Source organism: Chrysemys picta, chromosome 2 (genome assembly GCF_011386835.1).
Source record: "Chrysemys picta bellii isolate R12L10 chromosome 2, ASM1138683v2, whole genome shotgun sequence".
Taxonomy (NCBI): Eukaryota; Metazoa; Chordata; order Testudines; family Emydidae; genus Chrysemys; species Chrysemys picta.
In genome coordinates this window covers 226,000,832-226,017,623 of record NC_088792.1, presented here as the reverse complement: position 1 = coordinate 226,017,623, position 16,792 = coordinate 226,000,832, and the positions used below count along the sequence as shown (strand labels likewise).

The 16,792-nt window shown below is 45.7% G+C and overlaps 1 protein-coding gene across 4 annotated transcripts in view; it reads left to right on the top strand.

The window, feature by feature from the left end:
• Positions 1-3,273: 3,273 nt before the first annotated feature.
• The window catches only part of NSMAF (neutral sphingomyelinase activation associated factor), a 61,809-nt gene continuing 48,290 nt past the window's right edge, over positions 3,274-16,792 (top strand). For all 4 annotated transcript variants that reach the window (XR_010598881.1, XR_010598882.1, XR_010598883.1 and 1 more), the window contains exon 1: positions 3,274-3,475. Coding sequence is in view for 1 of the 4 variants with exons in the window: in XM_065585603.1 (XP_065441675.1) it covers positions 3,423-3,475 (53 nt within the window). In the remaining 3 variants the exon portion in view is untranslated. The remainder of the gene's footprint in view (positions 3,476-16,792) is intronic.

The following is a 16,792-nucleotide window of genomic DNA, read 5'->3' as shown; positions in this document are numbered from 1 at the left end:
GTGGAGTTCCTCAGAGATCGGTTTTGGGACCAATCTTATTTAATCTTTTTATTACTGACCTGGGCACAAAAAGTGGGAATGTGCTAATAAAGTTTGCGGATGACACAAAGCTGGGAGGTATGGCCAATACAGAGAAGGACCAGGATATCATACAGGAAGATCTGGATGACTTTGTAAACTGGAAAGTAATAGGATGAAAAGTGCAAGGTCATGCATTTAGGGATTAATAGCAAGAATTGTGGTTATAAGCTGGGGACGCATCAGTTGGAAGTAACAGAGGAGGAGAAGGACCTCGGAGTATTGGTTGATCACAGGATGACTATGAGCCACCAATGTGATATGGGCGTGAAAAAAGCTATTGCGATCTTGGGATGCATCAGGCGAGGTATTTCCAGTAGAGATAAGGAGGTGTTAGTACCATTATACAAGGCACTGGCGAGACCTCATCTGGAATACTGTGTGCAGTTCTGGTCTCCCATGTTTAAGAAGCATGAATTCAAACTGGAACAGGTACAGAAAAGGGCTACTAGGATGATCCAAGGAATGGAAAACCTGTCTTATGAAAGGAGATTCAAAGAGCTCGGCTTGTTTAGCCTAACAAAAAGAAGGCTGAGGGGAGATGTGATTGCTCTCTATAAATACATCAGAGGGATAAATACCGGGGAGGGAGAGGAATTATTTAAGCTCAGTACTGATGTGAACACAAGAACAAATGGATATAAACTGGCCATTAGGAAGTTTAGACTTGAAATTAGACAAAGGTTTCTAACCATCAGAGGAGTGAAGTTCTGGAACAGTCTTCCAGGGGGAATAGTGGAGGCAAAAGACATATCTGGCTTCAAGACTAAGCTTGACAAGTTTATGGAGGGGACGGTATGATGGGGAGCCTAATTTTGGCTATTAATTGGTCTTTGACTATTTGCGCTAAATATGGCCAATGGCTTGTGATGGGATGTTAGATGGGGTGGGATCTGAGTTACTACAGAGAATTCTTTCCTGGGTGTCTGGCTGGTGAGTCTTGCCCACATGCTCAGGGTTTAGCTGATCGCCATTATTTGGGGTCGGGAAGGAATTTTCCCCTTGGGCAGATTGGGAGAGGCCCTGAGGGTTTTTTGCCTTCCTCTGCAGCGTGGGGCACAGGTCACTTGCTGGAGGATACTTTGCACCTTGAAGTCTTTAAACCATGATTTGAGGACTTCAATGGCTCAGATGTAAGATAGGGGTTTGTTACAGGAGTGGGTGAGATTCTGTGGCCTGCACTGTGCAGGAGGTCAGACTAGAGGATCATAATGGTCCCTTCTGACCTTAAAGTCTGTGAAATCTATGAAATCTAAAGATAGCTACAGCACTGGTCCCAGGGTTTAAGAATCTGAAGCGCCTTCCAAAATCTGAGAGGAATGATATGTGGAGCACGCTTTCAGAAGTCTTAAAAGGGCAACACTACAATGTGGAAACCACAGAACCCAAACCACCAAAAAAGAAAATCATCCTTCTGCTGGTGGCATCTGACTCAGATAATGAAAAGGAACATGCGTTAGTCCGCACTACTTTGGATTGTTGTCAAGCAGAACCCATCATCAGCATGGATGCATGTCCCCTGGAATGGTGGTTGAAGCATAAAGGGACATATGAATCTTTAGTGCATCTGGCATGTAAATATCTTGCAACCCCAGCTACCACAATGCAATGAGAATGCCTGTTCTCACTTTCAGGTGACATTGTAAACAAGAAGTGGGCAGCATTATCTCCTGCAAATGTAAACAAACTTGTTTGTCTTCACGATTGGCTGAACAAGAAGTAGGACTGAGTGGACTTGTAGGCTCTAAAATTTTTAATTGTTTTATTTTTGAATGCATTTTTTCATACATGATTCTACATTTGTAAGTTCAACTTTCATGACAAAGAGATTGCACTACAATACTTGTATTAGGTGAATTGAAAAATACCATTTCTTTTGTTTTTGTACCGTGCAAATACTTGTAATAAAAATAAATATAAAGTGAGCTCTGTACACTTGGTATTCTGTGTTGTAATTGAAATCAATAAAATGTAGAAAGCATCCACAATATTTAAATAAATGGTCTATTATTTAGGGTTACCATACGTCCGGATTTTCCTGGACATGTCCGGCTTTTTGGGCCTCAAATCCCCGTCCGGGGGGAAATCCCAAAAAGCCGGACATGTCTGGGAAAATAGGGAAGGAGGGCCCAGCGGTGCGGGGCTGGGGGCCGGTGCGGTGCTCAGCCGGGGGCCGGGGGCCAGTGCGGTGCTCGGTTGGGGGCGTGGGCACTTGGCCGGGGGCCGGCGCGGTGCTCGGCCAGGGGCCGGGGTCCAGTGCGGTGCTCGGTTGGGGACGCGGGCACTTGGCCGGGGGCCGGGGTCAGTGCAGTGCTCGGCCGGGGGACGGGCGCGGGCACTTGGCTGGGGGCTGGGGTCAGCGCGGTGCTCAGCCGGGGGCCGGGGGCGTGCGCACTTGGCTGGGGGCCGGCGCGGTGCTCGGCCGGAGCTGGGGCGGCGGGCGCGGGCAGTTGGCCGGGGGCCCCAGGGCCCAATCCAGGCGGGAGACGCCGGGGGCAGAGCCTCTTGGCCTGGGCCGGCCGGCCGCCAAAGAGAGCCGCTCGGCCAGGAGGGCCGGACTGAGCCGCGCCGCACCCCGCCCCAGCCTACCTGCTGCCTCCCTGTTTCAGGCTTCCCGTGAACATTTGATTCGCGGGAAGCAGGGGAGGGAGAGGAGCAGAGGGCAGAGCGTTCAGGGGAGGGGGCAGAGTTGGGGGGGGACCGGGGCCCCATGGAGTGTCCTCCTTTTTAAAAATTAAAATATGGTAACCCTATATTATTATTTAACAATGCAATTCATCGTGATTATTTTTTTTAATTGCTTGACAGCCCTAATCTGATCCATTGAGACTCCAGGAGGACGATGTCCTTAAGGCCTAGTTCTGCCATCAGCTCTGCAGGGGCAGAGTCCCGCGGGGTGCGCAGACAGCACCGCGCACAGCTCTGATTGCCCAGTCAGGGCCCCTGCCCGGCCCGGCGCGGCGGCTCGGGTTATGGGGAAGGAGGCTAGTGGCGGTGGCCCGGCTTTGGCGCCGGCTCTGCGTAACTGGGAAGAGCTGGGAGCCCCGCTCGGGCCCGCCCACTGCCCGGCCTGGTTAATAACCAATAACAGCAGTAGCCGCTGCTTGGGGGCGTGTCCCCCGCACGGGCCCGGCAGGGGGCCGGGCTCTGGCACATCCCTGCAGCCGCCACCGCCGTGCGCCGTGTGGACGGAGCCCGACTCGGGCCTGGCGAGCGGGGTTTGCAGCCGCTCGCTGCCCGCTGCGGGATAAATGCGCCAGGGGCGGCGCGGGCGCCCCGGGCAGTGAGGGGGAGGTCGGCCGGCCCCGCGCTCTCCACCCCCGGCGGGGCCTGCGGGCGGCCCCATGGCTTTCACCCGGAAGAGGCGGCAGGAGCAGCAGCTCTACTCCAAGGAGAGGTGGGTACTCCGCCGCGGGCTCGGTTGGGCCGGGCTGCGATGGGGGAGGCTCCGGCTTGGCCTCCTGCGGCCCGGGCGCCGACAGACTCCCCCCAGCTCCCCCGAGAGAGGAAGGGCAGGTTTGAGCAGCGCTGACACTTCCCCCTTCGCTCCCCAAGGGGAGGGGGTCACATTTGTGCAGCACTGACAGTTCCCTTCTCCTTTCACAGTGCGGTGTCTCCTGCTGGGCTGTGCATAGTGCAAACGCTCTCTCACATGCACACAGACTTATACCCAGGGAGCAGGTGTTCAGGACATATGTAAGACAGGATAAAGATCTGTTTATTGTTTCATTTGTGGTATGGGGTTGGGAAGATGACATAAACGCTACTCTGAGCACTTCTGGTTAATGGGGAAGACCAGTCACACACTTTGGGTCAGGCCTAACTCTAATTAGTATGAAATGATCAGGAGAATCATTCCCTAAAATAGGGTTAGCTAAAGTTGGAAAAGTCTCTTAAAGAGACATAAATATATTGTCTACTTCGGGGGTTGGCAACCTTTCAGAAGTGGTGTGCCGAGTCTTCATTTAGTCACTCTGATTTAAGGTTTCACGTGCCAATGTTTTAACGTTTTTAGAAGGTCTCTTTCTAGAAGTCTATAATATATAACTAAACTATTGTATATAAAGTAAATAAGGGTTTTAAAATGTTTAAGAAGCTTCATTTAAAATTAAATTAAAATGCAGAGTTCCCCGGACTGGTGGCCAGGACCTGGGCAGTGTGAGTGCTACTGAAGATCAGGTTGCCTACCCCTGATCTACTTTAAGATCCACATTAAAACCGTAGCCATGTCGGTTGTGTACTCAGTAGCTTAAAACACTATAAGTATCATTTTTGGCACACATTGCAGTGCCAGTAGCAATAGGGATGGAGTAGTAAACTAATCACGTGCCCATTTTACAAATGCTATTCTTGTGAGTGCTTCTCTGCAGCTGTTGGATGCATTGCACTCTTCATCCTTGGCAAGGAAACCACAGGACGATGAGACAAACTGAATGGCTAACTAACCAATGGCTAATGGAAAAGGAGAGCTGGGGTGAAATTAGTAAAGCATTCTACATATGCATTAAATACAAATGTCCATTGGATTACTTTTATATTATTGAATATTTAATTCTTTTTTTTTAATAATAAAAGATACCACTTTTATGCTACTCTGATGCTTTTGGGGGTAGCGTTGGGCACTGCCATAGGAGAAGGGTGTGAGTCCTAGGAATATACCGCCTTGAGGGTATAAATTAGAGGGGAAAAAATCTTGTCTGAGGAGGAGGAAAAGAACAATCCTTAAAGCTCTGATGGGGCAAAGAAGTTCTTAGAGCGGAAAAGAGGATAGGAAAGAAACACTAAATCTGTTCCACCAAATTTCTTATTTTGTGGAAGAATGGTTTTCTTTTGTTTGAATGGAGAACTTTTAAATTGTAAAAAACATGATGAGATCAGGGATTGGAAAATCTAGTAGTGGCTGATAGAAAAGGTGAGGGTCCCATCACCTGGGTCTGTGGGCAGACTCAAGTCTAATTCACAGTCCATTATTTTTGGACTGTCATCACCACTTCCGAGAGGTCTTCTCAGCCACTGAAATCTATAACGAGTATTTTTCTCCCAAATTTAATCTCACAATTTTATTGCCTACTAACGTTTCTAATTTCAGCAATTCAAGAAATACTGATTTCCGTCTTTACTAGTATTTGTAACCACTCCCAGTTTAATATCTGTGGATTTCATTTCAATTGCTTGCTCCTTCCCAATAATTAGTTAAAATCAAAGTTCCTTTGAGCCAGTGGCTCATGGGGGTGACATGGTTAAGTGATGTCAATTTCATAGCCAGAAGTACACAAGGTAATGATGTGGCCAATGTGTCCTAGTGCCTTTGACTGCCCTAACCCGATGGACCAGCTAGCCATTTTGCAGCTGGGTGAACTGGAGATGGCCTTTCAGTGTGAAATCGAGTGAGACTTGAACCCACAACCTTCAGAATTGTGATCATGTGATTGTACCTGCAGATCCCTTTGTTTTGATACCCAAATAGATGCTCCCCCTTTAGTATATTGGTTTGTACCCTTTTTATGACAAAGAAGAGGTGAAAACATTTAAAGCAGGGGTAGTCAGTAAGCGCAGACTCTGGGCCAAATCCAGACTGCCAGATGCTTTTGAATGGACCCTGAAATCTTTTTATTTTCATATTATCATTATTGTTATTTTTTAAATTTATTTTCTCTGGACCTTGCCTATACATTGACCAAGAAATTTGGACCCTGACAAAAAATAATTGACCACCCCTGCTTTAAAGTGTTTTTCTGCTCCACTGATTTTTTTTTAAAAAAACATCCGTAATATAAAGTCTTGACACTTCTGTTTTTCTTAGATGCTTTTTCATCCCGTAATTGAAGGGCTAAGCTGTTGAATCTCTAACAGAGAGCTTTTCTTCTATTTGCTTGCTGGGTATTTGTTAAAGGCATTTGGACAGAAGTTGTGCCCCTTTATCTACTAATTTGATCTTGGGTATTGTAACTATGTAACTGAAAGAGATTTGATTTTTTCCCCCCATTTTATTTACTTTGTGCATTTGACCGTTTGTGTATAGTCAGTTTTGTTGGCTTTTTGCACAGCAGCATAGAACAATATTTAAGATATAAGATGATAAAAGTAGAAAATTGACTGAGAGGCAGACATAGTACCTCAAACAACATTTAACTCGCATTATGAAACTGACTAGATTACAAGTTAATTATATCCCTTTAAATAGACGACCTACAGAAAAAGTTTTAAATAATCTCAATAAAAATCATTCCCTTCTCAGTTAATCAAGTTTAACTTTCTTAGTATCTGATTTCATAAGCCTCCTACTTCTCCAGTTATCTACAGTTTTCCAGAAAAACAGGACAACACCAGAATTTCTCGTGTGTGTACAAACTGAGCAAATAAAAAAGCAAGACTTCTTTGTATTTCATAAAAAAATGTCAAACACCAAAAAAGGGCAGAAAACCCAGTGTCTTTTTTTCCTTTTCAGGTCATCTTTCATAGGTTTAGAACAGAAATATCTCTTTCAGATGGGTAGACATCAATTCTCATTTCTCTGACGCTTCTTTTCTCCCATTTGCTTTATAAGAAAATTACTTGAGGGGCATGTATTGTGTCCTTTTCAATTGACTTGAACTAAAATCTTCTATTTTGTACCTGCTGTTTTTGCTGTATGTTTGCTATTTGAAGGAAATAAAACTAGGTTTCTAAAAAGTACACTAATTTTAGTTACAAAATTTACAAGTAAAATGAGATGGTTTTATTTCCTGTAAGATCATTGTAGTATTTATGGATTGAGTTCTCTATGCTGTGGGTTATTAGCGTGAACAGATGCGGGTGGGATTAACTCATTGGTCTGACACTTGATACAGAGAATCTTATAAACCTGTATCTAATGATCTACATCTTGCACTGTTTCTTGTTTAGGAAGCTTATCTGTTTCTGCATTAGTGTTCTGTTTGCATGTAAGATATTGGCAGCATACAGTTCTGCGGGTGGATCCTGAACAAAACAATTGTTTGGCTTTTTTTTCTAAGCGAATAACCTTGTCTTCTCCTCTTGGAGCAAAATATCCAAAACCAAAAACTTACTGAGAGCTGTCATGCTCAAATCCCTGTAAATGAGTGTCACTTCTTATTTATGGATTCTTTGTTCAGTTAATAGTGTCTAAATTTTTATTCAGAGTTTTACTTTACGAATAAGCTGGTGATTCCAGCCATTGCAGATGTTACTCACATTCTGATGCTGCAAGCTGTTCTATACAGATAGATGCCTGATAACTTCAGTGGGGCTCTGTGCAGGCGCAGAGGACCACCCGTGTGGGGCACCTTGCAGAATTGAGGCTTAAAGCTGCACAAGTTGGAAATCCTACTTAAAGTTGCCTCCTCTCAAATGAGTATACCTGTGAAAGGCTGAGAGTGAGCTCAGGGTGGAAACGGAACTTTTATTTATTTTATCTTACTGAAGGCTTTAAAACTCTGTAGTTATCTAAAATCTTCTCTCAGTGAATATAATTGGGCTGATTTGGTAAGCAGACAGCTTAGAGACCCAGTGGGAAGGGAGAGTGGAGGGTAGTGAAACTTCAAATTTTCAGGAATCTATTAATCAGATTGATATGGATACATTTCTCAGCAGGATCCAGGGAGTTCCCTCTCTGCTTAGGCGCTGAGGGTGGTAATGATAGAAATGGGCTTCTCACAAGACATTGACCTTGGTATCCTCACTTTCGTATCTACCTCTTGTTAGTAGGTTTGACCAAGGGGTTCCTGAGGTACAGACTCTCAGGGGAAAAAACAGCGTTTCTTAATGATGACACACTCTAGTAACATATTAACAACTAGGGCTCTGATCATCTCACCAGGATCTCAATTGCTCAAGGGTCCCTGGCACCCATCAGCCTTTTGGGGGAGCTCAGATTAAAGCATTATTTGAAAAAGAGTTTGGTTCTCCACCTTTGTGCATGCGAAGCAGTTCTAAGGCTCATGTGCCTATTTATGTGGCTAATGGATTACAGAGCACATGTGCAGAGAGAGGCTAGCTATCTGGAAAATTCTCTCAGCATCACAAGACCTGAGGGTGTGTTATGGTTAAGGCTGCGAATCTGTCACGGATTCCATGACTTTCTGTGACCTCCATGACTTTTTCGCAGCTGCTGCGACCAGTGTGGATGACCCCCTGGGCTACCTGAGCTACTGGCCCTGGGGCCAACTGCTCAGGTGGCCGTAGGGTCAGCCACAGCAGCCGCTGCTGGAGCGGCTCCGCAGCCAGCCGCACTGTCCGCTGTTGGAGCAGCCACACCAGCCGCTGCTTGGTAGCCCCGGGCAGCTGGCCCCAGGGACTGCCCAGGCTGCGGCCGGTGCCACTGGTCCCGGGGGCCCCCCAGAGTAGCAGGCCCCATGACAGTTAAGATTTAGTTGGGGGTGTTTATAGTAAAAGTCATAGACCGGTTACAGCTGTGAATTTTTGTTTGTTGCCCATGACCGGTCAATGATTTTTTTCTAAAAATATCCATTACTAAATCTTTGCCTTAGTTATGGTCACTGAATCTGTGCACCACCTCAGGCATTGTAGACCAGGTCAGAATCTGAAGTGAAAAAAGCAGACACAGTGCTCCAATCTGCCTCTGTCAAAGGGCTGTTCTTATTTTGAGGAAAAGTAAAGTGAATACAGCAGAATATTCAAAAGGTGCTGAAAACATTTTTTTGAAAGGAAAATAAACCTACATAAGGAAATGCTTGCTGGTAGGGGAGGTGATTGGGATGGAAAAGCAGGTGGGAATAGAGGAGAGGAGTTGGTGGATGGGAGTGGGAAGGACGACACAGAGATAAGTGACGGGATTGGGGAAGAATAGGGGCAAGTTCCTGTCAGCTCCACGTTCCCCTCCCATATGTGTGCCATGATCAGGAGGCCCCCAGCCCATCTACAGGGCTGTGACCCTCCTACCATGCCTCCCTCCAATTTGAACCAGGTTCTGGAGGGAGCTTGCCTATCTGAGTGAGGAGGTCTGAGTCCCTCTCACTGTGCTTTCATGTGAACTGCTATCTGGGGGGTTCCTGTCCTTTGGGAGTGTCTGAGCCCTGAGCCATGCCCTGGTGGTGTGCCAGGATCTGGGGGACCCTGCCCATATATGGGGATGTGACCTCTCCTTCCCTAACCTGGTTTCTGGTGTGTGTTTGCCTTTCTGTGGTGGTGCCACCCACTCCCTAACCCCCTTATGTGATATGCAGGTCAGTGCTGCCCTGGGATCCAGAATCTGGGTGCTCCTGCCCATCTGTAGGGGTCTGATTCCCGCCCGTGAGCTAGATTTTGGGGCGGGAGGGGACTTGCCTCTCTTGGAGTGTCTGGAATCTTCTCCTTACCCTCTCATGTGAACTGGGATCTAGATTTCCTTGTGTCTCTAAGGAGGCCTGAGTCCATCTCCCTACCACCTCCTCCCATGTAAATTAGGATCTGGGAAGCCCTGCCCCGGTGGGTGGAATGTCCACCGACATGAATGGAGCAATTTGTGCATCACAGAGCTATTGTTTCAGGCTGTATTAATCTCCATTGGGTGTTCTGTTTCAGCTGAGAACAAGGCCATGTCTATACTACCACTTTATGTCAGCAAAACTTATGTCGCTCAAGGGTGTGAAAAAAAACACCCTCCCGAGCGACTTAAGTTTTACTGGCATAAATGGTAGTGTGGACAGTGCTATGTCAGCAGGAGAGCTTCTCCTGCTAACATAGGTACCGTTGCTTGTGGTGGTAGTTTTATTATGTCAATGGGAGAACTCTCTCCTGTTGGCATAGTGGCTACACAAGCGATCTTACAGCAGCACTGCTGCATCGGTACAGCGGTGCTGCTGTAAGCTCTCTAGTGTAGACATGGCCCAATTCATCGAGATGAATGGGCACTTAACACCTCTCTGAGGCTGCTATGCTGCTCCCCTCCAGTCTCCCTCTAATTTCATAATGAAGCGTCAGGTCAGCCGTAGCTACGGTTGGGATTCTTGCTTAAAGGCTGACTCTTTTGAGGGTGTAGCTACACTTAAAACACTATAGCAGCACAGATAGCGCTTCAGGGTAAATACTACCTACGTCGATGGGAGGGGTTCTTCTGTTGGTGTAGGTAATCCACCTCCCCGACAGGTGGTAGCTATGCTGGCAGGAGACGGAAGAATTCTTGGGGAATACAGATCCTGGAGGTAGTCTGCAATCCTCTGCTCAAGGCTGCTTGGAAGGGGGCTGCCTTGTTTCTTCCCCCATGGTCAAACACTTTGCCATGCCACTGGACAATGACTTCAGGAGGCACCATTGCGGCACACAGTCTAGCAGCATATGGACCTGGTCTGCAGCCAGACACATCCAGGAGCTTCAGTTACTCTCAGGAGTGAGATATCAGGTACAATCACCACCAGCTGTGGAAGACGGAGCTAGTTTTAAGTGCAATAGCCCTATCCGCTTGTACTGATGGCCCAGTGCTATCCCCCTATTGTTCCAACTCACCCCTTTCTTCCCCAGGCTATACTCAGCATGGCTAGGGCTGCCACCATGCTCTGAGTCCCAAGGGGAAGTGAGAATGTTGCGCTTGTAACTTGTGTGGATCAAGAGGAGTAAATGCACTGACAGTAGTACCTCTGCCCATTGTATCTTTAGCAGCTGCAAATGTGGCCTTGAGGTTCTCTTCATCCACACCAGTGGAGTGGCTCAGCCAGATAAGGAGGAAAAAGAAGAGGACAAGGGAAGACATATTCCAGGAAGTCCTGCAAGCCTCTGGTGCTTTGGATTGCGAGCAGAGGGCTTGGCGGGTGGCGATCATGACAAAATGCAGAGGGATAGCAAGAACAGGAGAAACAGGCAGCAAGAGATGATAGTGCTTCTCTAAGAACAGAGACATGCTGTGATCGCTGAATGAACTTCAGGCTGAACACATCTGTTCTTACCTCCCTCCAAAGGCAATAGAGAACTGCATTTCAGGACCTCCCTACACTCCCCTGCTACATTTCACATATCTTAGAGTACACTGGGCACTCCACCTTGCAGGAGATTTACACAAAATGACAGCCACACATACACCCTGTAAGAGCCTCGTTGCTGTATGTGCTTGTGAATTCCTTGTTCCTTCCCCTTTTCCCTGTATGTATGAAGTTTACCTCAGCATTACATAGGTATGTTTGCATGGGTGTGGAATAAAAATTTACTTATGGAAACTGAATTTATTATTCTCCAATATAAGGTGGTTGCTTAATGTTCACAGAGAATAGCAGTGGGTGCATTTGCATCGTTATAGTAGTGTGTGCACAGCAGTCATTACAAGGTTCATAGTATGGTGCAAAAAAAAAAAAAAAACAGTGCCAGGCGCAGCTCACTACAGCAACACACATTACTGTGGCTCATTGTTAAAATGCTCCTTCAAAATCTCCCTGAGCCAGATAGCTCCCCGTTGAGCTCTTCTTATAGCCGTGCTATCTGGCTGCTCAAAATCAGCAGACAGCTGTTCCACCTCTGCGGAAACTTCTCCTCCTTTGCTTCACATATTAGGAAGCACACAGCAGGCACCTATGATAATGGGAATATTGTCCTCGCTGAAGTCTAACCTCCTGAGTAGAAAGTGCCAGTGACCCTTCAAATGGCCAAAGGCCCATTCAGCAGTCATTCTGCGTCTGCTGAGATTGTTGTTGAAGCGCTCCTTGCTGTTGTCGAGGTGACCAGTGTACGGCTTCATGAGCCATGGGAGTAAGGGGTAGGCTGGGTCTCCCAGGTTCACTATTGGCATTTCCACATCCCCAGCGGTAATCCTGCGGTCTGGAAAGAAAGTCCCTGCTTGCAACTTTCTGTACAGGCCTGTGATCCTAAAGCTGTATGCATCATGCACCTTCCCTGACCAGCCCATGTTGATGTTGGTGAAACAACCCCAGTGACCCACCAGCGCTTGCAATATCATAGAAGAGTAGGCCTTTCTGTTGATGTACTCTGTCGCAAAGCAGTGTGGTGCCAAAATAGGCATATGTGGGCCATCTATTGCCCCACCGCAGTTAGGGAATCCCATTGTTGCAAAACCATCCACTATTTCCCGCACAGTGCCCAGAGTCGCAGCCCTTCTTAGCAGGATGCAATTAATGACCCAGCACACTAGCAGCAACCCCCACGATGGACTGACTCCAAACTGATTCCCGACCGATTGATAGCAATCTGGCATTGCCGGCTTCCTCATAGTGATCACCACTTGCTTCTCCGCTGTGAATGCAGCTCTCATTTTGGTGTCGCTGTGCCGGAGGGCTGGGGCGAGCTCTGCCCACCGTTCCAGGAAAGTGTTCTTGCCCATCCAAAAGTTCTGCAGCCACTGCTCATCATCCCATACCTGTATAATGATGTGATCCCATCACTCAGTGCTTGTTTCTTGGGCCCAGAACTGACGGTCCATCGTGGGCAACTGCTCCGTGAATCCCAACAGCAATTTGAATTGTTTCTTTCCATGGCACACAGTAAGGCAAACACCAAGGCATCTGCTTCAGACTCCCAGCTCAGGGAACGCTGAAGGATCAGATGTGTTCATAATGCTCCCCACAATACTGAAAAGCAGTGCAAGATCCATGCTTTTTGACAGAAATGGCGGGTGTGCAGGTTACTGGGGCTGCTGAAAAGTGTTGCGAAACCTACATGGAATGATGGGATGGAGAAAACTGAATCATGGGATGCTGAACCTGCTCCCATGAGGTATTGCATACCTTTTCTAAAACACTCTGCCGTAGATGGTAGCGAGTTGCAAAGTGGGATAGCTACCCAGGGTGCACTGCTCTCTGTTGCAAGAGCTATTACTGTGGATGCACTCCGCTGATACACAGTGTAGCACATATGCAATAGGGTTGCCAATTTTGGTTGGATGTATTTCTGGAGAGTTCATTATATGATATAATCTTTAATTAAAGATTAATCTAATTCCTGGAGACTCCAGGACAATCCTGGAGGGTTGGCAGCCTGACAGTGGTTTAATTACAGCGGCAGCTGTATGTTGCCATAATTTGAGTCAACTTAACTTTGTAGTGTAGACAAGCTTTTGGTGTTAGGATGTTTGGCCGTTTTCCTCCACAGGTACAGTGGCGTGTGTCAACACTTTTTTTTTTTTTTTCCAATATTCAGGTGTAAATAATAATCTGTGGCCCAGGGTCAAGTACTCAAGCAGTTTTCTATTCATGTGTCTTAGTATCTCCTCAGGCGAGATCTTTTTTTTTTTTTTTAATTTCTTCTTCAGAAATTATATTCCACTTAGTCACCACATTGATTTTTCATGTATCTTAGTAAATTAATCCATTAATTTAATTGGCACAGTGTAGAAAACAGAGCTATGAATGAAAGCTGTCCAAGCAAAACTATAGGCTGTGCTTGGTTACCGTAGGCATTTTAAATTCAGCTGGCACTGTGATATGTACAGTATTAAAGTGCTAAGCACTTTCAACACCCACTGACATCAATGGGAGTTGAAGTCACTAAGTACTTTGCAGGTTCTAGTCCCTAAATACGGTGATCTTTTGTGAATATGTAATCTCTTATATAATAGCAAATGCTTTTCAAGCCTCCGGTTACTAGGTTCATACCCCTCCATTACCAAGCTGTATTTCAGGTTTCAGCACATCTCATGAAAGTAACTAACAGGCAGTCTGGAACTCCCCCATCTCCAGTATGTTTTTTTAAAAAGCTAAAACAAACATGTATAAATAGCCCTTTTTTGATATAGACTTTAACAATCTCATCATGCCATTTCAGGGAGATATCCGGGTGAGCCAATACACAATATTACAATGCTTCCTGTTTCACAATCAGTCTGACTTGGTTAATTGAATATCAGTTGAATTCCTTTCCTTAAACTCACATCATCTCCTCTTTTAATGTACACATCGATACTGATGTGCACCCTAAAGGGTTTCCCCCGGCTCTCAATAAATATTTTTACGTAAAGAAGTGAGACCAGCTTGTGATCTTAGGTAGTCACCAGAGTTTCATTGACGCCTTCTGATTGCCAGATACACTTTCTGGAGAATGTTTCTGTGGATGTAGCCCCTTTGCAGGCAGTCTGCTTGCAGACATGGTGTATATTCAATTAAGTTCCCTTACACTGGCTGCTTGCTGGTGTCATTATGTTGGAACTGGTAGGATAGTTGCTTCCAGAAAAAAAATTATATTGAACAGCAGGGTTTGAGTTGGCACATTGTGTTGATAGTGTCAAAAAAGGGAAACTGTACTCTTGTGGTATTCTCTTGTGGTTTCCATTTTAAAATGAATTTCTCTTTGCTCTGGCCTTCTACTGCTGTAATACAAATAATAAATAATTATCTTAATTAATATTTTCACATTGGTTTCAGAAACAGTAGATGGTAATCCTATGTATCCTAGTTGTCCTGCTCTCTCTTAAAATACAGCCCCAAGGCCCCAAAAGTCGGCAGGGTGGCTCAGGCAGATATAGTACCAGAAGCTCCTTTTAGCTGACTAGATTTTAAATGCTCAAGTCCAATATATGAAGCCCTTCCCCTTTCCTAGGCTTCATAGCCTGAGCTCCAGCTCGAGCCTCAACTTCAAAGCAATGTCTCTACAGCTGTGTTTAGAGTGCTAGTGTGAGCCCTGATAACCCGAGTCTCTTGACCCACTCTGGGAGGCTCACTCCTGCTAGTAGCCCCAAAACATTGTGTAGAGTTATCCTTTGTGCTCTTTTGAAAGCTGGCCCCTCTTGTTTAACCAACAAAGATGTCCTTTTCCTTTGTCTTCTGTTTTAAGGGTAGTTTTGCCTTTTTAAAGCAGTCTACTATTTTTCATTCCAATCCCACACTTAAGATAAAATATTGAATGATCCTCAAAGAAGTAATAATTTATCAGATACTCATTATGATGTGTTGCTATCAATGTATTTCTGAGCAATTAAACTGCATAGTGGTTCTACAACTTGTGGCCATATCTATGACAAGTGTGTTGTCTTGACTTACAGAGAGGCAACATAATTTGATTATATTACATACTCCTGGGGGAATTCTGCGACATTGCACAATGCAGAATTTTGCAGAAAATTAGCGTGCATGCAAAATTTCCCCTTTCCCTCCACAGAAATGTGATGCAGAGATGTTGGTCGCCACTAGGGGCCGCTGGACCTAGCAGAGCCCAGCTCACAAATAGATATGGCCAGGAGGAGGGGGAAGAGGAGGGAACTTGAGGGTTCCCAGCCACTGCAGTTCCCAGCATGAGCTCAAGGCAGGAGGGGGTGGCGCCACACAGGAAACTCTATGTAAGCGTGGGACCCAGCATCAGTTGTTTCTCCCTCTGGATCCCTGGGCTCTGGGGAGTAGAGGGTGTGAGCATCAGGGCTGGGGTGCCCGCAGTTGGGCTCTGGGGGAGAGGAAGTGTGAGTGTCTAGGCCAGGGGGAGGAGCCATAGCTGGCCTCTGGGGAGTAGGGGATGTGAGTGTCTGGGCTAGGGGGGGCAGACCCACAGCTGGCCTCTTGGGGATAGGGGGTGTGAGTGACTGGGTGGGGGATGGGCATGGCTGGGCTCTGGTGGGGAGGGGCTGAGTGTGTCTGGCCTCCGGCTGGGCTCTGACTGGGAGGGGGCAGAGAAACAGGAAATGGGCTGTCATAGGGGCTTCTTTAACTCTCTACTCCTGGGAGAATTTTTGTCTGTGTCTGTATTATTACAGACACATTTGCTGACGGGTATTTTGGAATAAATTACCAAAATAATTGAAACTGGTATATTATATAGTTTTATTTTGACAAATACAATTTGCAGAATTTAAAATATTGTGTGCAGAATTTTTAATTTTTTGGTGCAGAATTCCCTCAGGAATATATTACACAAGTGCTTCCTGTGATGCACTTAAAGTGAAGTTTTAGGTGTGGGTCACTTAGGGCTTGAGCCCAACAACATTGAAGTCAAATTTCCATTGGCTTCAATGGGCTTTGAATCAGCTGGTTATAGTGCTGAGCTATTTAATATTGTTAACAATTAGTGTTAATTAGGTAAGTGTCTTACACATGGCAAATTTCTGATAGCAACTGTCGATTTACATACTTCCAGAAAGCTGACCACTTTTTGGTGTTAAGAGAATTCTTAGTCATCCACGGTTCTCTCTAACTTCACAGGTTTCAGAGGGGTAGCCGTGTTAATCTGTATCAGCAAAAACAACGAGGAGTCCTTGTGGCACTTTAGAGACTAACAAATTTATTTGGGCATATGTTAGTCTCTAATTTCACAAAGACCCTAAAGGTAAGGGCCAGACACTAGTTTTCACTCATACCAAATAATGGAATTAAGAAGGGCTGAAACAAATTTTGACTGAAAGTGGGGGGGAAACATCACCCTTTTATTTCTAATACAGAAAGCAAGGCCTTTCAGAAGGATTAATTGTTGTGGTTATTCACAGATTGCCCAAACAATCTTGGCAGTGCAGTTTTAAAAAATGTTTATTATTATAATAACTGAAAAGATTATGCATATACATAATGTTTTCCTTATATTTTCAATAACATGTAAATCTAAGTGATGGTGGCATAGATAATATCAAATGATTCAAGGCTATATGGTAGAGAGAAGCCTTACTTATTTTGAAATAATTGATTGCTTCCTGTTTCCGTTTAAACTGGTGTGAGTTCAGCTTCTGTGAACTGTGCTAGGTGATACTTGTTCCATGGTTTACCTTGATCAGGTTGAGCCATACTGGCCTTTGTGGTCCTGCTGGGTTCATCCAGGTAATCAAGATTGTTTTTTTGACCAGCATAGTAACAGAGCATAAAAG